General features: G+C 45.5%; 1 protein-coding gene across 7 annotated transcripts in view; it reads right to left on the reverse strand.

Moving 5' to 3' along the window:
* The window catches only part of TPK1 (thiamin pyrophosphokinase 1), a 321,965-nt gene extending 318,360 nt beyond the window's left edge, over window positions 1-3,605 (reverse strand). For 3 of the 7 annotated variants that reach the window (XM_066627430.1, XM_066627437.1, XM_066627435.1), the window contains exon 1: window positions 3,531-3,597. Coding sequence is in view for 1 of the 7 variants with exons in the window: in XM_066627437.1 (XP_066483534.1) it covers window positions 3,531-3,550 (20 nt within the window). In the remaining 6 variants the exon portion in view is untranslated. Of the gene's footprint in view, window positions 1-89; window positions 115-2,149; window positions 2,301-3,297; window positions 3,474-3,530 lie in introns of those variants that run through there. The other 4 variants (XM_066627433.1, XM_066627436.1, XM_066627431.1 and 1 more) reach the window with 3 other exon arrangements.
* Window positions 3,606-25,447: the final 21,842 nt, after the last annotated feature.

The raw sequence follows: 25,447 nt of genomic DNA on the forward strand, positions 1-25,447 counted from the left end.
GATTAAATTGGAAGGTGAATGGGATTGATTGAAATGAAACCAATTTCAGGCCTAGGGCTATATAGAAACACAGGTAGGGCTGTACCTACCTTTATACCAGCAATGTGTCTGAAGCACTGCAAAAACCTGCAAACAAAGAGGATAGCACATGGTCCATGTACACCATGAGCTGCAATGTCTCTCAGCTATCCAACCATCTTTATCATAGCACAGCAGCTCAGAATCCGAGCTCGAACAGCCCAATCCTGTGCTTACCTACTCAGTAGTAAATCCCACTATAGTCAATGGGGCTTACTCCCAGGAAAGTGAATAGGATTGTACCCTAAGTCTTAATTCTGCCATGTGCTCACTGGGGGGCCTTAGGGCCCAATCCTAACCAATTTTCTAGCACTGATACAGCCATACCAATGGGATGCGAGATGCATTCTGTGGTGGGGTGGGGGGCAGTCATGGAAGCCTGCTCGAGGAAAGGGAACATTTGTTCCCTTACTTCAGGGCTGCATTGTGGTTGCACTGGCACTAGGAAGTTGGATAGGACTGGGCCTTTAAGGAGCTGCAGTATCAGAAGAATATTATTTAGCTGTCTTGAAGTTGTTTTAAGGACACCGTCAAGACAATACATGAGAAGTGCTCTGCATGCCAGAAAGCACTGTACTTAAGTATTATTTATGTTATACTCCCTGGGAAAACATTTCTCTTTAGGCTCAATGTATGGACACACATGTGAAAATACAGCAGTCTAATGTGGCTATCCTGATTTCAATAAGTTTAGGAGCAACCCAAGCATGAAGTTGGATCCCTCATTTTTAATGTCTAACATGTTAGTATAGAACACAACTTTTGCCCATGTAATTCAAAGGTACTTTCAGATGTCATACAATCTCATCCAGTAGTAGAGCATGATGGTGACACTGTAGACCAGGGGTGTCAAACATAAGGCCCAGGGGCCAGATGCGGCCCACGAAAGCTTTTTATCTGGCTCTCAACTGCTGAGCAGTGCTGAGGTGTTACTGCTGAAAGGGCAGCCCACATGAAAATTATGCTCTCCCATATCTTGAAATATGATCAAGATTTGATATTTCCTCTTCTGTCATTTGAAGCTACTGAATTCTAAGTGAGAAAAGGAGCTTATTTTTTGTTATGACCTTCTTAATGACATCACTTCTGGCCCTCAGCACGCATCATGAACGCTATTCGGCCCTTTGTATGAAATGAGTTTGACACCCCTTCTGTAGACCGATTGTTCACATTACAACACAGGGAAATGTTTGATGAGAGAATGGGGCAGAGAGGATATCATCGAGAAATATAAAAGAAAAAAGTTTGTCCACAGTTTATCACAAGAATGCAGAAAAACTATGCAGAGACTGCCTTTTACCCTAGGGATCAGCAATTGGAAACCAATGGGCCAAATCAATCCAGCTGGCCCCCAAATTGCCAACGGAACACCAGAACAGCAATGTTGATTAGCAATCATGTGTGAGGCAATGGGATGTGACAAGCCATTTGAGTAAAATTAGTGTGTGTGTGTGGGGGGGGGGAGGTCTGCCTTCCCCATCCTTTGTCAAAACAGCAGTTTGGTGAGAATTTTCTTTTTTTTTAATCAGGGAAAGGGCATGGGGAAGTGGGTTAAATGCACAGATCCTACCACTACTGTTTACATTACAGCCCAATTTTGCCCAGCCCACAGGTATACACATTTGGTTCCTGTTGCATATATGCAACATTGGGCAGAAACGGCTTAAAGCTCTCATACCTATTTTAGAGGCTTTAAAAAGAGCAGCCAGCAATCTTGTGTTATGGTTATTAGAATGGCTTTGGATTATTATTATTTTTCTTCACTTTGTCACAATGCAACAATCTGAAGAGGTAAAAATCATTGATAGGTCCTACTAGCAAGCCTCAACATTCATGGTGAGAGATACTGGATATGTGAATCCATTTTCATCAGGAAAGGAACACTTTTGAACAATTATGGCCAGATCACAAACTAAGAGATCCAGGTCAGAGACTATGGGCCCAATACTATCCAACTTTCCAGCACCGGTGCAGCTGTGCCAATGGGGCATGTGCTGCATCCTGCAGTGGGGGGGGGGCAGTCACACAGGCCTCCTCAAGGTAAGGGTAAGGGTAATGTTTGTTCCCTTACCTTGGGGGTGTACTGCAGTTGCATCAGCACTGGAAAGTTGAATAGGATTAGGCCAGGAGCATGCCTTGCACTTTTTTTGGCATGTGCCTACAGACTTTGGGAGGTGATTTAGAATTTTTCCAGAAGGCATCAGCTGAGCCCAGAGTCAATCCTGAAATGTGAATTTTAAAAAAAAACTTTCAGAGGGACACATATGTTAATAAGTGGGAGCACCTGAACCGTGTGCCAAGTGCATTTCACTCTTTAACCCATTTCTGCCCAGCTCACAGGTGTACGCATTTGATCTCTGTTGCATATATGGAATGTTGGGCAGAAATGGCTTAAGCAACCATAAGCACTCTTCACAGGTTTGGGTATAGGGACCAGAGGAGAACAGGAGATTATGCATCACTGAAACTCCCTGTAATACCCAGGACCCCATCCCTTCATTTCAGATCAGGACTTGCATTTTACACAGGACACAAGCATGCCTCTTCTAGGAAGGCTTTTAAGCCATGGCCCCAACCCTTGTAGAAATTGTGCCAGGGACATGCAATTGGTTGGGAGTCACGTGAAGCAGAGCTTCCCCACCAGAGTCCTTCAAAAAGCTCTGCCACCGTGTGAGGTGTGCAAGCACTCACAACCCACATGCCATGCCAACAACCTTGTAGAAATTATGCCAGGGACATGTAGGAGGTGGGACGTAGATGAGGCAGAGCCTCCCCACTGGAGTCCTTCAAAAAGTGCCACCACTGTGTGACACACACAAGCACTCACAACCCACATGCCACAGCAGCAGTCCTTGTTATGCCAGGGACGTGCAGTGTGTGGGAGGCAGGTGAGGCAGAGCCTCCCCACTTAGGCGGAACCTCCTCACTCAGGTGAGGCAGAGCCTCCCCACAAGAGTCCTTCAAAAAGCGCTGCCACCACCCTGTGAGGCACGCAAGCACTCACAACCCATGTGCCATGGCAGCAGTCCTTGTAGAAATTACACCAGGGACATGCTGTGGGTGGAGAGGCAGAGCTTTTCTAAGGACTCCAGTGGGGAGGCTCTGCCTCACCTGCCTCCCCTCCACCTGACATTCCTGAATATACCCCTCAGCGCTGATAATACCCCTGACTGATAATACCCCGGCACTGATAATACCCCTGACTGCAGCACTGCCAACCTTCCAGGCGCAGACCACAGCACAAGCGACAGGGGAAGGAGGCTCCAGCCAGCCCAGGGCTGTCATCTTGGGCACACTGCCTGGCCAGTCCCGCTGTGCAGGCAGGGCTGCCTCACTCCCCGTGCAAACATGCATAGCAGGGGGCTGCCAAGGCGACCTGCCTCCAACACGGAGCAGCCAAGAAAGAAGAAAGAGCAAGGTGAGGCGATAGAGTTGCATTGCCTAGAGAGTACCTGGCGCTGCGTGCCCGCATCTAGCCACGCGCTTTCTCGGCTGCTCTGGGTACCGGGCGAGTCAAGGGCACCGCTCACAGGAGAGGTAGGAGAGCGCCGAGCATCTCGATCGCTGCCGCCATCCGGAGCTCGGCGTTCGATTTCGAATTGCAGCGAGAGAGCCAAAGGCTGATGCAGCAGCGGCTATCATGAGCGCCGCCTTTTGCCAGGGAAAGGAATCCGAGGCGAGGAAAGCGCCCCCTGTCCGGCGTCCTGCAGTTTTTAAAGGGGCAGGATCCCTTTTTGCAGAAGCCGATGGTCTTCACCAGGATGGGGTGATGTGTGGCAGTGTTGCACCATCAGCTGAGACCCCTTTCACTGGAGCTCCTGGCAGCACCTGGTGCTTCAGTGGAAGGGAAAAGCTGTTTGCAGTGCCTTTGGATCAGGCTCTTAAAACTCACGCAGGAAGGGGCACAGGTAGATCTCCAGGCACGTGCGGTGGGTGGGGAGGCAGGTGAGGCAGAGCCTCCCCTCGGAGTCCTTCAAAAGGTAATGCCACCTTGTGAGGTACCCAAGCACCCACAACCCACTGGGTGGGGAGGCAGAGTCTCCCCGCCAGAGTCCTTTAAAAAGCACCGCTGCCATGTGAAGCACTCAAGCACCCACAAACTCACACACTCTGCTGGGTGCTTGCATGCCTCACATGGTGGGGGCACTTTTCAAAGGACTCCAGTGGGGAGGCTCTGCTTCACCTGCCTCCCCACCCGCTGCACTTCCCTGCATCTCAGCCTTTCTGCACCTGCCTGCCAGCTGTGAACAGATATGGTGTACCAAAGTCCCCCCCACCCACTCTTTTTTTCCCCATAGAGTTGGACACATTTGGGAATGACTTTTTTTTACCCTAATCTCTCCTCCCTGTACAGAACTGTCTGTTTCCTTACCCAGTTTCTCCATTCTGGTCTTTCATGAAATTGACAAGGTCAAGAAAGTGCTTGTCAATTTTATACAATCTACTTTGGATGTGGCTTTCCCAGACCTTGTTGGTTTCAGCTGAACCAGACAGGGAAAGGGGGGGGGGGGAAGGAAGGCAGGTGTTTTGCCAAATTTCCAGTCCAAGCTTCACCTAGAGAACCTATACCCACTTTAAGCTAATTAGCTCCCTTGTGTTCCTCAGCAATGTCCCTAGTTCTGCACTGCAGCACTCCACCACCAGGGTTTGTCACCTGTTCAACATGCAGAGGTCATCCTTCCTCCCCTCTCCTCTCCTGCCAGCAGCTTCTCTAGCAACCACAGCAACACCTTGGTTTTCAGCAGGTCTTAAGCATAGTAGCCACACACCAGTCTCCAGCAGTCTCTACTCAAGCAATCCTCAGAAATTCATTCACCCATCAGGTCCATAGACCAGTCCATTAGTCCAGCAATCAGCTAGTTCATCAGTCAGTCCTCTCTCCAACAAGTGCTTTCCTTCTGCCCTCTCAGGGCCCAATCCTCTCCAACTTTCCATCACCAGTGCTGCTGTAATGCAGCCCCAAGGAAAGGGAACAAATGTTCAAAAGGTGCAAAAGAGAGCGACTAAGATGATTACTGGGCTGGGGCACCTTCCTTATGAGAAAAGGCTGCAGCGTTTGGGCTCTTCAGCCTAGAAAAGAGACACCTGAGGAGGGACATGATTGAGACATACAAAATTATGCAGAGGATGGACAGAGTGGATAGGGAGATGCTCTTTACACTCTCACATAACACCAGAACCAGGGGGCATCCACTAAAATTGAGTGTTGGGAGAGTTAGAACAGACAAGAGAAAATATTTCTTTACTCAGCGTGTGGTTTGTCTGTGGAACTCCTTGCCACAGGATGTGGTGACGGCATCTGGCCTGGATGCCTTTAAAAAGGGATTGGACAAGTTTCTGGAGGAAAAATCCATTACAGGGTACATGTATGCGCAACCTCCTGATTTTAGAAATGGGCTATGTCAGAAGGCCAGATGCAAGGGAGGGCACCAGGATGAGGTCTCTTGTTATCTGGTGTGCTCCCTGGGGCATTTGGTGGGCCGCTGTGAGATACAGGAAGCTGGACTAGATGGGCCTATGGTCTGATCCAGTGGGGCTGATCTTATGTTCTTATGTTCCCTTACCTTACCTTATAAAGGCCTCTATCATTGGCCCTTCATCATAGGATCCAGTGCTTTGGCAGGGCTACACCTGCACTGGAAAATTGGATAAGATTGGGCTCTCAGTCTTTCCAACCTCCTTCCTTCTACACCCCCCCTTTCACTGCTTCAGGTGCTGCTTCTATCCCTGTAATGACCTGGTTGTCTCTAATGCCTGCAGCTGGGTAGCACACCCACTGCTATCTTAGGCCCTGGTGTTAACTCCATTCTTACCTGCCAGAGCAAGGGGCCACTATTGACACCACAGCCTATCTCTTTGAGGGATCTTGCACATTTCCATTACGGCAGGTAATAGAGAAGGGGGGTGGTTATACTGTACACTGTTACTAGAGCATAAGCATTTGAGGATGGTCCTTCTTCCACACTAGCTGGGGTTATGGTGATATTTAACACAGAAAAACCATAACTTGTGAATGGTGGTGAAACTGCAGAACTGAAACAGGGAAAGATTTCTGAGAGCTCATGGAAGTGCCTGAGAATGCAAATGCGATTTTGGTCTAAAGCTGCACCCCTCCACACACACTGACTTGGGAGTAAGCCCAGTAGTGAAGCTACAAGGTGGGGCACAGCTTGGGCCAGGCAACCCATTCTATGAGCAAAGCACCTCTGTGAGATGCTTCTACTTTGCTCTGGCTGCCCAGAATGGCTGCAAATGAGAGGGGCCACTTAGTGCCTGCAAAACTTAGCACTGTGCCCCCCATAGCTATGCTACTAATGCTGTAATCTTAACTACAATTTCCTGAGAGTAAGCCCCATTGAACAATATAGGACTTACTTCTGAGTAGACCTGGTTAGGCTTGTGCCCTTGCATATTGTCAGGATTGTGTCTGACAGAGGTCATGTTGCTTACCCTTGGGTAAACATGCATAGAATTGGGTGCATGGCTGCAGTCATCCAGAGTGGCCCAAGCAGTGATGCTGGTTGATTTGGGGTGGAGATGCTGTACTGCTACTCCCAACAGAAAAAAAAAAAAAATCTCACACATACACTAGCATACCACCTCTTTAGGAAAGGAGATGGGAAAGAAGAAAGTGTGGTAGAGCTTGCCCCCTTATCCTCCACTCTAGCACCACTAAGCAGAGCATTATAGGAGCTTATGCTGTTTCTTTTAAACAGAGTGAGAAGGTGTTGCTGCAGCAGATCAAGAGGTGTGTTTTGGATTGCTATGGCTGGTCTGCTTGCCCACCTGGCTGGTTTCCTAAGCAAGTGAGGAGAGTAAGGTGGTAGCGATGGCAATGGCTTCAGCTTTTCTTCCCTTCCACCTGCAGTTTGTGGAAGAAGTGGGCTGTGACAGCTCCAGTCCTTTTCCCACTTGCTGTCAGTGATTGGGAAGAGGATTGGAGAACTGACTGAAGTGGCTGTGCAGGCCAGAAGGGTGTGGCGGGCAAGTACAAGATATAGAGAGTCAACCATATTCAGTCAACCTTATCATTAGGCCCACTCTGGTGGTCCAAAGCATGCTTATCAGGAATTGAGAGGAATTTAACAGGGGGTACAAAGTTTCTTTTGGGCCCTTTGCAAAGAGGGAGAGATGAAAAGGGGGAGGGTGGTGATGGGAAAGCAGAATAGGGGCAGGGTAGGGGGAGGGTGGAGACAGCTTGAAAAGTCTTTGAAGCCCAGGTCTACCAACCCATGTGGCATCAGTAGTGTCCCCAGCAGGCAACAAGTCCGAGTAGATAGGAAAACCTAAGATCCCAGGAAATTTCTGGTCCCCCTCCTTTGGCTTCAGGGCCCCCCTTCTGACCCTGGGCCTGGGCACAAATTACCCCCTTTACCCACCTCTCCTAGGTGCTGATCAGGAAGCATTTTCAAATGAATGTACTACAAAACTGTCTTCCAAGTAAAAATTGTTACATGGTCATTCCTCACTTCCTTGAGTGATAGGAATTTCCAGGGAACCAGCACTATCTGGGCTCTGGCTGCTCTTAAAGCAGAGTCTTCAGATGCCTTTGTAATGTTTGCTTTATTTACAAATATACAGTTGGGCTTTGGGTGGCTGTAGTTAATGGAACACACCTGCATCAGGTCCCATGCATTCCCCAAGGTGTTACACCTCTAAGCTGGAGGCTGTCTTGGCTTCTATTCTGGGCTCACTCACCCATAGTTGCTCCTTGCAGGTACAGGTAACCTGAGGTCATATTGAGCTTTCTCCTAGGTCACGAATAACTCCTGTCATTCAGTCCCCACCAGGCATTGCTCAAGGGCCAGGTGTGAATGTCAAGGTCCTTCACATATCAAATTCCAGTTGTAAAGTACTAAGACACACTATATCAGAAGGTCCTAGAAAGCTTGCAGCTGGATCATAAATGTACCTGTTCAGAAGCCAGACCTTTGTATTAAATTCAATGAATAAAGGTGTTTGAAAACCTCTATTTTATTATTTTACTCAGTGTTATTATTTTACTCAGAAGTAAATCCAGTGTGTTCAATAAGCCTCTGGCTGCAATCCTAACCACACTTTCCTGAAAGTAAACCCCATTGAACAAAATAGGACTTACTTTTGAGTAGACCTGGTTAGGATTATGCCCTCTGGCTATAAACCTATCTTACCCACTCGAAACCAACAGCTTTATCAATGGAAATTTCTTCCAGCTATGAGTCTTCTTTAGGAATGCAGCACATTTGTTTATTTTTTGTGGGGCATAAAAATGTAAAGGCAGCCACATTAACTGGGTGATACATTTACAGAAGTAAGATGTTGCATTTCTTATTGTTTTCATATAATTAGATGTTTTAACTACTGTAAAATAGGTGTCACTTTAATTGTCCAATTGTTTCTTGTTTAATGAATATTTACTGTATTAGTGGCCTGCTGCAAACACTTGAATGGTGTTTAAATAGAGATAGTGAGTGCTATAAATGCTTATGCATTTAAATGTTTTGTTTTGTTCTTACCAATTAACCCATTTCTGCTCATTCTACAGGTGTACACATTTGATCCCTATTGCGTTTATGCATGGCTTGACATGGCTTGTGGCTTGTGTTTATGCATGTGGCTTGTGTTTATGCATGGCTTGACACTGTATTTCTGTTGAGTAACACCTCTTGGGTATGCAGGACGCATTGCTCAATCCTATGCATATGTACTGAGTCTCACTGAGATCTCTGGAGCTTATTGACAGTTAAGTATGTGTAGGATTGAAACTACAGCTTATTTATTTATTACAATGTTTTTCATTCTGCTTTTCTCAATAGACTCAAGCTGGTTAACATAGGCAGGCTGAGCATAAATCCATTTTTCAATGAAATCTTTGCAAGTATTATTCCATGAGATAATCTCATAGAACTCTCACAGACAATTGTAACCATGCTTCACACCAGTTTCTGGATGTTATCCAGGTTCTTTTGCTAGCTGACTCCCCCATACTCCACTCCTCCACACAGACATGCCAGCGGCCTTGGTCTCCCATCCAAGCAACTGATGCTGCTTGGTTTTTTCAGGCGAGGTGACAGCTCAACCTCCAGGCCACACCTTCTACCTTATATGACTTGTTGGGTATATTTGGGCAAAGATGTGCTTCTGCCTATCTGAACCCTTTATTCCACACAGCATTCATGCATGTTGCGCATTTGCTGCACATCTCTACTACAGATGGGGATGCCACTGCAGGGCCATGGTAGATGTCCAAGGCCACATCACCCGAGAGCTGAGTTACCTGCTGAAAAACTCCATGGCACTGTCTGCATAGTATTCAACCTTGTTGGCAACCTTCAGTCTTGAATGACTATGGTATGGTGTCTGAATGGTGGTTCTGGAACAGCGTCTAGTGTGGCTGAAAAGGCCGATTCAGAAGTGACAATCCCTTCCACACTGGGAGCAAGTGCAGTCTGTCCCTGGTCTGTCTCCCTGGCTATGGGCCTTCCTTCTTTGCCTCTTAGCCTCAGACTGTTGGCAAAGTGTCTCTTCAAACTGGGAAAGGCCATGCTGCACAGCCTGCCTCCAAGCGGGCCGCTCAGAGGCCAGGGTTTCCCACTTGTTGAAGTCCACTCCTAAGGCCTTCAGATCCCTCTTGCAGATGTCCTTGTATCGCAGCTGTGGTCTACCTGTAGGGCGCTTTCCTTGCACGAGTTCTCCATAGAGGAGATCCTTTGGGATCCGGCCATCATCCATTCTCACGACATGACCGAGCCAACACAAGCGTCTCTGTTTCAGCAGTGCATACATGCTAGGGATTCCAGCACGTTCCAGGACTGTGTTGTTTGGAACTTTGTCCTGCTAGGTGATGCCGAGGATGCGTCGGAGGCAGCACATGTGGAAAACGTTCAGTTTCCTCTCCTGTTGTGAGCGAAGAGTCCATGACTCGCTGCAGTACAGAAGTGTACTCAGGACGCAAGCTCTGTAGACCTGGATCATTTTAGTGCATTTGTATAAAACGCCTTTCAACAAGAAAAGCACCACGCTGGATACAGATACTAGACTTCTTGCTGAAAAGATATCTGATGTGCAGAAGCACTTAAACCTAACATGACTCCCACCTCCTCCTGCACTGAACTGTACCATGTGCTTTTTCTGAATGCATGAAGTGTTCTCTGAGTGCATTTTCTTTTGCTTTCATGCTTTCTCGAGGACTTGTTTTTGCCCATCCTGCTTAGCACTAAAGCACCTATGCAGTGATGCCTTTGGGCTCCTGTTGAGTATACACTCTGCTTAGAACAGTCTCGCTGATGTTAATAAGGAATTAGGTAAATGGCTTGTGGAATGCCGGTGTTATGCTCAGCACTACATTTGTCCGCCTGGGAGTAAATCCCCATTGATTTCACTGGAACTCATTTTGCATTCAGTGTGCTTATATTACAGGATAATAATACCCCAAACCAAAAATGCTTTATGTAGAGGTATTCAACTGAATGGGACTTACTCCAGGCTACAATTGCAGCCTTGTAGCTGTTTCACACTTTGCTAGTTGCTTCCAAGAGACGTGCAAGCTCTAGATACACACGTACTTTGCCCATCCTGTCCATAATTTGGATATTAATACCATTTCAGGGCAAGAAGCAAAAGCTGAAACATTTATTTCATTGTGTGTTGCATTCAAATATGTTATTGCAATTTAAGCCATTTCTGCCCAATGTTGCATATACGCAACAGGGACCAAATATGTACACCTGTGGGCTGGGCAAAAATGGGTTAAATCTTTTTTCCCCTGTGTTGCACTTGGATTAGTCCAATGTTTGTCATACAGTACATGCCAAACTAACACCAATGTTTTAATTTTTATTTTTGAACAAAACAACAGGTATTTATATACTGCCTTTCTTGGTCTTTATTCAAGACTTTATTCAAGGCGGTTTACATAGGCAGGCTTATTTAAATCCCCGTAGGGATTTTTACAATTGAAAGAAGGCTCTATCTTTCAAGAGCCACAACAATTCAGATGTTTCATTCTGATCTGGCCTCCATCCTGGCCTCCATCCTCCCACGCTCAGAGCAGATGAAATTGCTCGGCTTCAGCTTGTCAGCTGCTTCAAGGTCGCACGGTGCCGATGGCCTCGAACTGGCGACCTTGTGGATGTTATCTTCAGGCAGACGGAGGCTCTACCCTCTAGACCAGACCTCCTGCCCAGGAGGAAAATTGGAGGAAGACTTGACATCCAAGGGTTTGTTTTTCAGACTGAATAGCAGGAAGAGTCACTTTCTGGCAGGGAAGCCCAGTGTGTGCCCCCTCTTCTTCTTCCAACACTCTTGCCTGCTATTACACCTTTTTCCCTTCTGCTGGTCAAAGTGATTCCTGGGCTGGGTTGCTCTCACTGATGAGGCGGGAACAAGCAGCCGCAGAGCTGCAAATATGTTTATCGTATTTTGAACATTTTTAGCTATGTGCAAAATGTATATGTGGTTTTTGTTTTTTTTAACTGACCCACTCTGACCCACTCTGGCCCACCATGGGCAAGATTGTGCATGGTGAGGCCTTGGTGCTTAAAGGTTTGGAGACCCCTGGTCTAAAGCTATGTATACGTACAAAGTTTAGTAATGATAATTATTAATAACCAGACTGCATGGTGCTCTCAGCAGCAACCCAGTGACATCTCTTACTGTTTAGATTCTTTCAGAATCATTCAAGCTGTCTGTTTTTGGGGCTCCTTTTTGCACACTGGGCTTTTGAGCCTGGATCTGTCTGGCAGTCCTGACTTTTGAGACCAAAACAAGCTTGTCATTATGACGACATAGGAAAATTATACAAAGCTCTGCAGTAGAGGGCAGCAAAGGAGCATGGCTTAAGGACCAGTGGCAGCTGTTATTTTCATGGGAAAGAGAAATTGCAGGCAGCCGTGTTGGACCATTAGAAAATTGCCAAAGGCAACAGTATTAGAATACTTTTATTAGGACTAGCTGAAAAAAATATTATATCCCCAGAGAGGAAGAAGGTTTTGAGCTTGTCAAAACTCTTCATCCGAATGGAAGATAAGCAAAAGAAAAAGCAAGAGGGGGAGGAAAGAGATGCTGCCCCATCCTGCATTTTTGTAAGTGACCATACTAGTCAACTGCATGCTCGTTTTCCTCCTGTTAGTAGCAGCTGCGGGCAGACCAATCCTATTAGGATTGCAGTGTGGAGAAGGTGGGCTTTGACTCTTTGTTTCTGCCATGGTTCCAACTGGATCACACACAGAGCCTGGGGCTGCTCTGCCAGGCAGGGAGACCAGCAAGTGATTGGCACATATGCATTCACGGAGGTAAACATGCCATAAATATCTTGCAAGCCAACACAGGGAGGGTATGGTGGAGGATCTGAGGGCTTTAATCCTTTAACCTCCCCATGGTTCCTATCTGGATTGCATGCTCCCCGACCCATCCCGTCCCGTGCTATTTAAAATAGGAAAAAGGCTCCATTGAAGGCCAGTGAAAAGTTCCCCCCCCCCTATTTATATCATACCAGGTTTAAATCAAACAAGGTTCATCAACAAGTGTGATGAACACTTGTTCACTTTCTTCTGGCTCTGTAGTCAGTCCATTCCAGGTTGGATCCTACTATAGTTTTTTGTTGTTGTTTATATTTACTTTTCTCAGTAAATCATGTTGTGAACCTTTTTTGCCGGAAAAGTGGTATATAAATATCCTTGATATTTTACAGATAAATGGCTTGTGGGATAAGCCTGTGCTTGTCCACTTGGAAGTCAGCCCAACTAAGGACTGGCTCTTGGCTAAGGCTACAATCCTATGTACACTTTCCTGGGAGCAGGCCCCATTGAACACAATAGAACTTCCGAGTGGCCCTGTAGCAGAAAGGTAGATGGCTACCTAGATCTCTTGTGGGAGAAGGCAAAATGAATTTGAAGTGCTGGGGAAAAAGACACCTTAGATGCTTTGCCATTTGGAGGCTCATAGATAGGGCTAGCCATATTCTATTGATGGTTCATTTTTAAAGAAAAGCAAATACAACCAAGCATTGGGTACCACTATCATCCAGATTTTGTGCCAAGAAAAGATGCACAAGTTTTACACGAATAAAACACCTGTACATACTTTCCTATTTCTTACAATATATGCTGCTTCTCTTTTGTTTGTTGGAGTGATTAAGAAGAATAATGGATACTTATTCCCCACCTTTGGACTCTTAAAATACTACTCAGCCACTATCATCACTGTCACACTCCAGCTTCTGGGATTTGAAGGTTTTGCCCTAAAGTATTTGTGTGCATCTATCAAAAGATGAGGTGGAGAAAGGTGCTTTTTTCAAGTAAATACAAACAAAGACTCCCTTTCAGTGACTGGTCATGGTAACCCACAACAGAAAAACAGGCAAACCCCCCACCACCACCATCGAACACACATACCATACAGATTTCATGTAAAACACAGGAGCACCATTTATGCAATCCCCTTCTCTTTCTCTCTTTTTAAAGTGGAAAAACCATGCGAACCGGTGGCCCATTTGGATAGCTGGCCGCTCCGTTGTCACTGCCTGCATGATGGAGGGAGGCGGGCACGAAAAGAAGCCCCCTGCCCCCCTTTTCCTTGTGCCCGGTTGCATACCTGACTTCTTCCTACTGAATTCTTTTCTAGTCTTGGCAATGCAGCCAGGGCATGATGGTTGATGAGCTGCCAGCTACTTCTGTGAGTGCAATTTGTATCCCTACTACAGCTAGTTAAAGTAATGCAAGATTCATCACCGCAGAAATCAGTCAGGAGTGAGCAGGTTGACAGACGGATACTTAAAAGGCTTCTGGTACGAACAAGGACTTCGACATTAATAAACTTACTGAGATGAGGAACCATGGCCTCTCTTTTTCTCACCTGTCCTGTCTCTTATGGGTCGATCTCAGTTGCTTCTAAAGTACCCATTGGTTTTGAGACAGCTGAGAGCTAAGTGCTTTTTAAAAAATGAACTTTCCGGGGCTGCAGCAATCTTGGGCTTGGGGGGAGGGAATGCTCCTTAGTGATAATGAGACTCTAGTTCTCTGCTGCCATGGTAATGGTGGGTGAAGGACTCTTTGTTTTCTTGCTTGGGTAGATGGTTAGAGAGCAGTTTTGTGGAGTAGCTAGTATGGGTTCTAGGCTTGCTTCCCCATCTTCTTTTGTCCCTGCTATGGGTATTTCTGGTCAATCATGCAAAAATGAGTGCTGTACTCATTAGGGAAAGTCCCTTGGCAGAGTTGGGGGTGTGGCATTCTTGTGTCATGGAGTGTGTGTTTGTCTATAGGGCATCTTTTCGCAGTTGTGAGTGGTGATTGTTGCTGTGTTGCTCCTTTCTTGTAGCTGTCAGGGGGGTGTCCCCTGCATTGGCTATTCATTGGCCCTGCCCCATCCCCACCTTCTGCTTAACTCACCCTGATGGCACTTCTCTAACCATCAGTGTTGCACAGATTGAATGCAGTGATTGGCTCCTTGGACATCATACTGATGTCACATGGATGATGCACTGACATCACAATGCTGACATAAGGATGCCACGCCATGGGTAACAGGAGATGTTTCCATGGATACTGGGGTTGTTGCTGGGAAGAACTGTGTCAGTGCTGACAAAGCATTTGGTCCTTTTTTGGAGAGCCATCAGTACACTATTAGTAGCATTGCTAGGACAGGCTTAGGGTGTGGTGGATGTTGTACCATCATGCCATCTGCACATCTGAATAACAATGGACCATTGGAGTATGTAGGAGTAAGAATTACCCGTCCTCAGAAGAACCATTCTGCATGAGTCAAAGATCTGGGTGAGCCTCTTCACTGATAAAGGAGCCAAGTAGAGGTGTAAGGAACAGCCACTTCTGAGCGCAGGTGGTTCTGCTTTGTGTTTATATCAGGAATGATGAAATAAGTCAGTCTTGGGCAGAATCAATCTGGCACAGCAGGCAACTTCACTGTGATGGCGAGCTTGAACTGGGGTTGAGCGATGGTGAAAGAGCCTCTATGCAACCCCTACCCATGGTTCCATGTAGCAGAATGGCACTCTCAGGTATTATTTACTTATGAATGTATTTGTTTAAAAGATTTATGTCTCACCCTTCTCCCCCCCCCCCCGCAATGGAGCACCCAGGCCAGCTTACAGGTTTTGTGACTGTACCAAGATAAAAAGCAATGAAAACAAAATGGAAGCCAGCACAAAACACTATAAAAAACACGTAACAGTATTCATAACACAAAACAAAATACCACATAAAAAAGCAGCAGCAGCAAATAATTAAAACAATCTAAAAATAGCAAGGGCAGCAATACCCAAAACTAGAGCAGCAGAATGGCCCAATTGCAGGTATTACTCAGCAGGGTGTCACCAGAATCAGTGTTCACTTCGCAAAAAGGAACAATTCCCCGCCTCTCATGTCAAATGGGAAAACAGCAATAAAAAACAGTGTTCATTTTTTCATGAGATTCATTTGTCCCCCAAGAATGGGAGAAATCCGTATTATTGCGCTGAAACTACCCTTCAATTATATGAAATGATGTGATTGACTTAATGAGGATAGACGACATGTGGTTTCTTCTCAAAGACTGTGTGGCTGCATTTTGAATAAACGAGCCTATTCATACCTAGCTAATTTTGCTAGAATTATCTGGTTAATTTGTGCAGAATGCATGGATGTCATTAGCAGTCGACGTTTAATATTCCCAAAACAAATCAGGCAGGAGGAGCTAGAGGGAGATTAGTGACGAGGGAGGCTGCACTTTAGCATAAAGAAGTATTCAATAATCATCACCCAAGGTTAAATGAATTCACTGTGAATAAGATCTGGATTTAGGGTGTTTGAGGGCCTTGCTAAATTTGCCATCCCATCCAGGCATCAGTCCAAATGCTTCCCCCTAATCCCAAGTAAGCAGAACAGGACAAGAATGACTAAGTGCTATCTTTTTTATTCTAAAAAGTCACCCAAGACAAACCATGTCCACTGTTCATAGCCCATATAGAGTTATGGACCTTCTCTTCCCTTACTCAACGTGTTGTAATATCCCCTGACTAAGGAAATAAAGAGTAATGGATGAAAGCATGGTAACTGCCATGCACACAAGCAAAAACCCAGTACTCTGGCTCTGCCCCAGAGAAGTCTACAATTCAGTGGTGAGAAGATGGCAGAAGCAGAGAAGGGAAGGATGGAAGAATGAGGATAACATGGGATGAATGTAATGTTGTGCAGCTACATATTTAAGCTACATTTAAGTTGGGAATGACAATTAAAGGGTTTTAAGCCAAACCCTTCATAGAACAGGTAGGTTTTGAATGGAATTTGGAGATGTTACCTCCCCTTGTGGAGGCCTCTCCCCTGCAGGATGCAGCACACACTCCATTAGCATTAGTCCTGGAAAGTTGGAAAGGTTTGGGTCCTTATTCCAGATAAGTCCTTATTCCACTCTTTATAGCCTTCATAGATCTCACGAAGGCTTTCAACCTGGTAAGGAATTCCAGTAAGGAATTCCAGTAAGGAATAAGGAATAAGTTGGAAAAGTTTGGGTCCTTATTCCAGATAAGTCCTTATTCCACTCTTTATAGCCTTCATAGAACTCACGAAGGCTTTCAACCTGGTCAGCAGAGACGGCCTCTTCAAGATTCTCCCCAAGATCGGATGTCCACCCAGGCTCCTCAGCATCATCAGATCTTTCCACAAGGACATGAAGGGCACTGTTGTCTTCGATGGCTCCACATCAGACCCCTTTGACATCCGAAGCGGCGTGACGCAGGGCTGTGTTCTTGCGCCAACCTTGTTTGGGATTTTCTTTGCTGTCCTGCTGAAGCAGGCCTTTGGAACTGCAACAGAAGGCATCTATCTCTGGACCAGATCAGACAGAAAGCTCTTCAACCTCTCCAGACTGAGAGCAAAGTCCAGCTGAAATGTCTGCATGACTTCCTCTTTGCCGACGATGCAGCTGTCACTACCCACACTGCCAAAGATCTCCAGCAGCTCATGGATCGTTTTAGCAAGGCCTGCCAAGATTTTGGACTGACAATCAGCCTGAAGAAAACACAGGTCATGGTTCAGGATGTGGACTCACCTCCCTGCATTACAATCTCTGCGCATGAACTGGAGGTTGTCCATGACTTTGTGTACCTTGGCTCAACGATCTCCGACACTCTTTCTCTCGATACCGAGCTAAACAAGCGCATCGGTAAAGCAGCTACCTCGTTTTCCAGACTCACAAAGAGAGTCTAGTCCAACAAGAAGTTGACGGAACATACCAAGATCCAGGTCTACAGAGCTTGCGTCCTGAGTACACTTCTGTACTGCAGCGAGTCATGGACTCTTCGCTCACAACAGGAGAGGAAACTGAGCGCTTTCCACATGCGCTGCCTCCAACGCATCCTCGGCATCACCTGGCAGGACAAAGTTCCAAACAACACAGTCCTGGAACGTGCTGGAATCCCTAGCATGTATGCACTGCTGAAACAGAGACACCTGCGTTGGCTCGGTCATGTTGTGAGAATGGATGATGGCCGGATCTCAAAGGATCTCCTCTATGGAGAACTCGTGCAAGGAAAGCGCCCTACAGGTAGACCACAGCTGCGATACAAGGACATCTGCAAGAGGGATCTGAAGGCCTTAGGAGTGGACCTCAACAGGTGGGAAACCCTGGCCTCTGAGCGACCCTCTAGGAGGCATGCTGTGCAGCATGGCCTTTCCCAGTTTGAAGAGACACTTGGCCAACAGTCTGAGGCAAAGAGGCAAAGAAGGAAGGCCCATAGCCAGGGAGACAGACCAGGGACAGACTGCACTTGCTCCCGGTGTGGAAGGGATTGTCACTCCTGAATTGGCCTTTTCAGCCACACTAGACGCTGTTCCAGAACCACCATTCAGAGCGCGATACCAGAGTCTTTCGAGACTGAAGGTTGCCAACATATATTCCAGATAAATGTGGAATTGCAGCCATGACTATATGAGTCTTTTTTCTTTAGCAAGATCTCTGCTGGGACATTTAGTAAGCTGGGGTGTAGTAATCCAATATAAGACTGAAACACCCTGTATATTCTGATGGGGCTTTTTAGTTGGAAACAAAAGAAGTATACCTCGGAGCTACCCGTCATACAAAAACCGGCTTCATTCTCTTCCTTTTGCAAACCTGACAAATGCACTGCATCCACTCTTCAGTTTACTGGCTTAGGTGCCTTCTCAGTTGACATATGATGGAGTTTACATTTTAATCTTCCAAGTAAAACACTTTGAAAGCAAACCTATTAAGGTTAATAGAATGAGCTTGGAATGCCCATGGTTAGAAAAGGAGACAACTCAGTAAATTGTTCACCAAATAGCCTGTCACCTCTGGCCGTACAGCTGAAATCCTACCTATGGATCACCCCCATTATCTTTCATGAGCTTAATTTTCAAACTGCTGTGCTATTCAAATTGAAACCACAGTTTTGTTATCTACCATCTTACACTCCCCTTAAGTACACTAATGGGGGATATGTATAGTGTATAAAAAGAGAAGGCATTTCACAAAAAAGCGCCCATCCTCATTGAGCCAGTGTTGGAAGAATTAAATGCTTTTCAATTAAATCTCTTGAGGGGGGAAAAAAAATACTGAAATATAACAAACTAACAGATTTAACCATTTGCCTCTAGTCTACCACCTTTGAAACTAAAAACAAAGAAAAACACACATGCAGGCCTAGTAAAATGGGGCTAAAAGTGCAATCGGAAAGCAAGAATAAAATATTATGTATCTTATGCATGTACAATTATTTGTTAAGCATGATAAAAAAGAGACAATATAGTTTCAATTGCACGGGAGCTGAATATCCAATGCCAGAGCTCAGTGGTTAAGTACCAATTTTTGTGCATAAGCCCCCCAATTTGTGACATTTTCCATTATTTATTACATCTTTGGCTGAGAAGCAATTGAAACCTGGATCTCGCAGTCGAAGTCCAACAGCCTAGCCAGTATATGACTGTATAACACTACTTCAGTGTAAAACTGCTGGGGTGATGGTGTATGATCTGTGTTTGGACTGTGGCATGTAGGGAGGGGGGCTTTAATCCTCTCCCCACCATGATCCTGATTAAATTGCGCCCTCGTGGTTGCTGTTTTCTCTGGGATTGAGACTTCCATTGGATTTGATGTAGAACATCAAGTGTGACCCAAAGCTCATGCTTGAACACTGAGATAGGTGATTTGACGACCACAAACAAGAGGGGTGGAAAGACTGCAGAAGGACGTACAGATATAAGAATGTAGGCCTTGGGCTACATGTGCTATGCTACATATAGTGAGGAAAAACCTGTGAGGCCAAGCTCACTTCCATACCCCGCTGTGTACAGAACCTTCATGTCAAGTTAGTGTGTGAAGTAATTCGGACAAAGTATAGGAAACAGAAGAAAAAATTTCATGTGAAAGGTGCTGCAGGAATACGCTCAAATAATTCATTTTTCCCATGCAACCATATTTGTTTGGGTTCCATTCTAGCCTGGCTCATAATACTCAAGCCCCTTACTTGAGGGCAATCATTATGAATTCAAGATTATGGTGATCAAGGCATATAGCTTACATTTTTCCTCCAAATTGTTATACAGGATCAAAAGAGACCACTGACACCAAGCTAAGTTTAAGGCTTTTTATTAGGAGGAATGGAACCTGAACCAAACAAATCAAAATGACCTTGTTCCAAATTCCCTGAGGAGGACCTGAGGCAGGCAGGCAAGCAGGCTTGAGGCAGGCACGAGGCAGCAGGACTTGAGGCAAGCCAGACAAAGGCTTCTCTGGTTCTCAGAGGCTCTCTCAGGAGCTCCTTCCAGCAGCTCTCTCCTCAGAACTCAGGTTTCAGCTCCGCTCTGCAGCTTGGTCTCTCCCAGCTCGCTCCTCGCAGCTTCTCTTCCTGGAGGTCTCTGCAGCTTGCTCTTCCAGCACCTTCTCTGCAGACACTCCCCAAAGCTCCTCACAGCAGCTCTGTGGCTTGGTATCTTGTTCTGCAGAGCCCAGTCTTGAATCTCCTCTCGGTAGCTCTTCCCTGGTGGTCTCTGAGCTCTCTGTGCTGGTGCAGCCCCTTTTATAGCCTCAGTGGCTCTGCACACAGCAGCCCTCTACCTTTCTTTTGATGGTACTGCAGCCTTTTTGCACACTGCACTTGTCTCCTGCTCAGCCCCTCCCAGCCCTCCTTGTGTCTCTCCAATGCAGCAGTTTTCCATTTGGTCCTCCAACTCTCAAGTGCTTGTCACAAGGTCATACACAGTTCACTTTCCTCAACAGTGAGCCCATTGGCTCAGACAAAACTTTGTAACTATTGGCTCAGTCAAACTCAGACGGACTGTCTATTGGCTCATGAAAGGCACAGCTACGACCCTACCAGGCCAAGTTACAGCAATCAACTGAGCCCAAGTTCTGCACATATCATTATGATAGGCCATCAAGGCCTATGGCTTATATTTTTTCCTCCTTAAGTTTTTTCTGGTTCTTTCTCCAACATATTTATTGTTTTATATCTAATGCCCAGGTCACACTTCAGCTCCACATACAGGTCCACCACATCACAGGGAATGGGAGCAAGCATCAGGCTTCCATGCCCTCCACCATCATATACAGTGCCTTTCATTTTGACGAGAGGGGCTACATGTGTAAATATACCTGCAACATAGACTCTGCTCACATTGGTCCTCATGAAAGAACATGCACATTGGTTCATCGTGAAGGTTCTATGCACTGCAGATGAAAGTGTAATTCCTCAAGACTGTGTCCCACCATCGGCCATAGATACAGCAGAAGTGTAAAGTAGCCTTTACTCTCCCCTTATAAGGAATCCCATATGGTCATCATCATGTTGGCATCCTTCAGTCTCGGAAGACTATGGTATTGCACTCTGAATGGTGGTTCTGGAACAGAGTGTCCTCTCCAGTGCACAAAGCCTGGGTAAAGTAGATATGGAGGATAGACTGTTACCCATGCAGCAAATCCCCCCTCTCCATGTCGCTGGAATGGTCCAATGGAAAGGCAGAAGCCAATGCGGTTGGTTCTAGCGGCGTTGTAGGAGTTGCCAGAACGTGACTGTGTTCAGCCCTGAACTGCCTCAGGGACTCAGCCTCTGGATTTTGCCTCCAGGTTGACTCCTGAAGCCTTTTCCATAACTGGATGTAGCCACAAGGCAGTGGAGGTTTGGGATCAGAGTTTTCCTTCTCTCAGTTGTGCTGCCTTCCCAGACTGAGTCCCATCTACCCGGTGACTGTTTAGTCGCCTCTTACGACAAGTACAGCCAAACTGAGGGCCTATTCTTATCCCCCAGCCCCCAGGGGTGTTATGGTCATAACACTTCAAAATAAGGGAGCAGAAATGGTTTACTTTCTAAAAAAAGAGGGTGTTTTGTGGTGCGAGGGTAGCACCCTGAGCAGTTCTCATCTGTAGACCAGGGCAGCAAAAGGAGGTGTTATCTAACAGCTTTAAGTAAGAAGAACTTACCTCTGTTACATTTTGCAAAGTAAAGCAGCTTAACAGTTGTAGCAAAGCTCTCAAAAGATGACACTTATTTATTCAAAGCGTTGTGGCCTGCTTTAATTCGTAATTAGTGGTGCACAATTAGTGTACAATTGCAAGCTTACTTGAGGGCAACTTACTTTGGGAGGGTTTCTCTTATTCAAACAATGGGAAATTGCTACAAGGGAAAAAGATTCCCTTGTAACAGGCGAGAGTATGCCCTGCTTGCTTTCTTCCTCTTCACTGGGCAGTTGATAATTCTGTGGCTGCTGTGTGTTTATGCTGCTTGCATCATTATAAACAGTGATTAGGTTCATCTCCGGAATGCAGAATTTGGTTACAAAAAGATAGAGAAAAAATAAATTTCAAGGGAGGGTATATTTAGGCCAATTTTAACTAGATGTGGGTTTTTATGAATAATTCCATTGTAAGATGAAAAAGAAGGAAGGAACTGGAGATCTGTAAAACTTGATAGACAATTCTTTTGGAATTCTTCAGAACATATCTCATCAAGGAGACTTTCGTGCTTTATTTTCTTTCACACTTGATTGACTTCTGATGTAAATATCATGATTCCTGCAGTTGGTGGTTTGCTAGATTTTCTCACATTGACCTCTCTGTGGATAATGATCAGTGCTGTCAATCACTCAGATAATTTTTTTAAGCTGATGAATCACCAGCTGTTTAGTGAATTAATTAATCTGTGGGTGATACGTGCACATTACTAAAAATCTGAGCTAGGATGATGTTTTGACAATTGAAGGTAGTATCATTGTACTAGTAGTTTAGTGTTTATTAAACAGAGGTAAGATGAAAATTCTAATGGTGGTGGTGATTGATTTAGAGTGCAGTCCTAACTGCACAATAGGCTGGCACAGGCCCCCTACACCTGCTGACAAGTGTCATGGTTGTGCCATAAAGCATGTTCAGGATGACTCATGAGCTAGCTAGGCCCATACAAGAACATGTGCCAGCCTGCTGGTGCCAGATCCAACTCTGGACCTGGTAAGTTTGTGCCAGCCCACGCAGGCTGGTGCTAGCGGTTGGAGAGGGTGGTGGGAAGGCGTTCTGAGGATGAGGAGGGAGTGTTTTTGGGCAGGGGTGGGTGGACCTGGAGGTGGATTGGTCCTGGAAAATTGGCCGCAGCAGCACAGGCCAAATCCTAACCCCCACTCCTGGCATGATTGACCTTACACGAGGCACTTGGATTTGCTCTAGCAGATTCATTGGTGCAGATCCAAGTAGCCCCAAGGGGTGGCTGGTGTAAATGGGAAAATATACACTTACACTGAGTTGCGCTTCAGCCCACCTAATCTGCGCTGGATACCGTGCAGGCCACTCAGCCTGACTGTTCCAGATCAAGTCACTTTGTCAGGTTGTTGGGCTGTTACACATGCAAGTGATCAGCTGATGTACTCCTCACATCATGAATATACATGTGGAAGTGGGTCATTGCAGGATGACCAGATTGGCTGAGGATGCATGCTCATTGGGAACCCACCTGACTAGGCTGAACCCTGAATCCTCCATACTGATGATGTCAGTGGTAGCACCCATTGTGCCTCAGGGGGTGACTGGGGGAACCACGGTGGGGGGGGTCAATGTGCAGGGCTTCACCCCAGAGAACTTGGTACTGCATACACAGGATATGTGAGCTAGCCCAATGTTGCCTTATGCTGCACACAGATTTCTCTACAGTGGTTTGATTTCAAATATACACATAGTAAATCAGGCTCTCGCATTAAATACCAACATCAACTTAGAAAATACTTCTCCTGTTGTACTGCAGAATATTTATTCATCCCATGCCTGGTATCAGATGTTTACAGCAAAGACAACCTTTAATAGAGTTTTTGCAAAACATTTCAATAACATTACAAATGAGAATGTGAATTGTGTTCCTTGCTGTTAATACCTGTTATGTGGCTAAGATAATAACACAATGGAGATGATGAGCTCTATTCAGGTCTCTCTGCAATTAAAACAAATTCTCCTTGTTAATTTAAGCCTTACTCTTAGACACAGCAGCTAAGGTCCTGTGTGAATTATATATTTTCATGTCCCAGATAGGAGTGGGCTATTGACAGCACTCACCCAACAAGATTATAGTTTTAACAGGAATATTTTGGTAGGTGGTTTTACTTCAAGGCAACCTTACAAACGGCACAAGACCACTGCTGAAAAGTTTTGTCTCCCCACCTGGAACTTGTAGAAGCACACCCCTTGTACTTACATCATTTTCTCTTCCCCACCAATGGCCACCAATGACATGCAATGAATGAGGAGAAACGCCATGTTAAATGATGAGCTGAATGAGGCATTGCAGAAACGAAGTGACTCAATATGTGAAGCAATGATGAGTTGACACAATGAAGACACAGAGGCCAGGGTGTCAGCTTGAGTGCTAGGAGGTTGAGTGCTTTTCGAGCTGGGCCTCACGCTCTCAGCTTCTCATGAGCAAAGAACATACCAAGGTTTGCCTTGGATGAGAAAAGGCGGGTGTGCCCGCCCAAAATTGTTGCCATGTCTTGCCTAGAGCTCTGAAGCCCAGCGCCTCTGCACTGCTACACTGCAATATGGAACTGTCATTTGGGGCAGCGTCTGCAAATGGTGTAGAGGTTCTGGTATTGCACTTAGACCTAGAAGATCCAGGCTCAAATCCCTGCTCAGCCGTGAAGCTTCCTGGGTGACACTATCTCTCAGCTTAACCTACCTTACAGGCTTGTTGTGAGGACAAAAGGAAGGAAGGAACCGTGTATGCCACCCTGAGCTCTGTGGAGGAAAAGCGATATAAAACTGTGCAAAATAAATTATTGTAATGTGTAGCTCTGCCCTCACAGAGCTGTGAATCTGAAGTGTCACTAATATAAATAGGTTATTATGGTTCTAGCCAAGAATAGGCAATGCATGAATGTCAGGCAATCCCAAAATCAGAAGGTGAAATCTACAAAATAGCACAGAGATCTGTGCTCGCTAATCATAATTTCTACCATTCTAAGGGCGGGGAAGAATCTCCTGTATATAAAAAATCAATCCTCTTAGTGCCAGTGAATTACGCAAGGGCAAGAGTCATACCTGCAGTTTAAAAAAAAAAAAATCAGCATTACTTTATGCAAGTTTTTCTCCAGAACAATAATAGAAAAAATAAATCCTAGCATTCTATATCTCACCTAAAGCATTTTACTAATTGTGTATATAGGATGAGTCTTGGCCTATTTCTTTTTTTCCCGCTCTCTTTTGGCTATTTTTATATAACATTTAACGTGACTTTTCAAAACGAACAGGAGCAACTCCTCTTAAGATAACCCCCATCCATTGCCTTAGTTCAGCTTTTCTCCTTTGCAGCTCTATTCTTTTTTAATCAGATGTACCCTCTCAGCAAGGACTAATTGTCCAATTAACAGCCACATCTTAATAAAAATCACCAGGACCTAACATTTTGAATCACAACATCTTCACCCGCTAATTGTGGTAATTATAATAATTAGAAACATTGCTTGGTTCCTGCATCTTCAGAATCTGATCCTGTACTCCCTCATGTCAATAGAGGTATTCTCAACGAATGGCAAAGCAGCAGAGCTAGCAGAAGCATACTGTACTACATATTTATATAGCACTTTCTAAGTGCATACAGCACCTCACCTCAGTGGTGCTCTTACTACAGTCCTATAAATGTAAATATTATTATCTCAATATTGCAGCTGGGCAGTTGAAGCTGAGAGGGAGTGACTTGCCTAAGGCCATCTAGTCAGTTCCTGGCAGAGGTGAAACACAAACCCGAGAAATCCTGATTCATGGCTCAGTCTCTTTGCCACTATGGTACATGATCAACTCTCTCTCTCTCTCTCATGTAATGCACCCCAATAAGTAATGCATACCAACAACAACAACAACAACAACAGGTATTTATATACTGCCTTTCTTGGTCTTTATTCAGGACTTTATTCAA

The sequence above is a fragment of the Tiliqua scincoides genome, chromosome 5 (genome assembly GCF_035046505.1).
Source record: "Tiliqua scincoides isolate rTilSci1 chromosome 5, rTilSci1.hap2, whole genome shotgun sequence".
In the NCBI taxonomy this organism is placed as follows: domain Eukaryota; kingdom Metazoa; phylum Chordata; class Lepidosauria; order Squamata; family Scincidae; genus Tiliqua; species Tiliqua scincoides.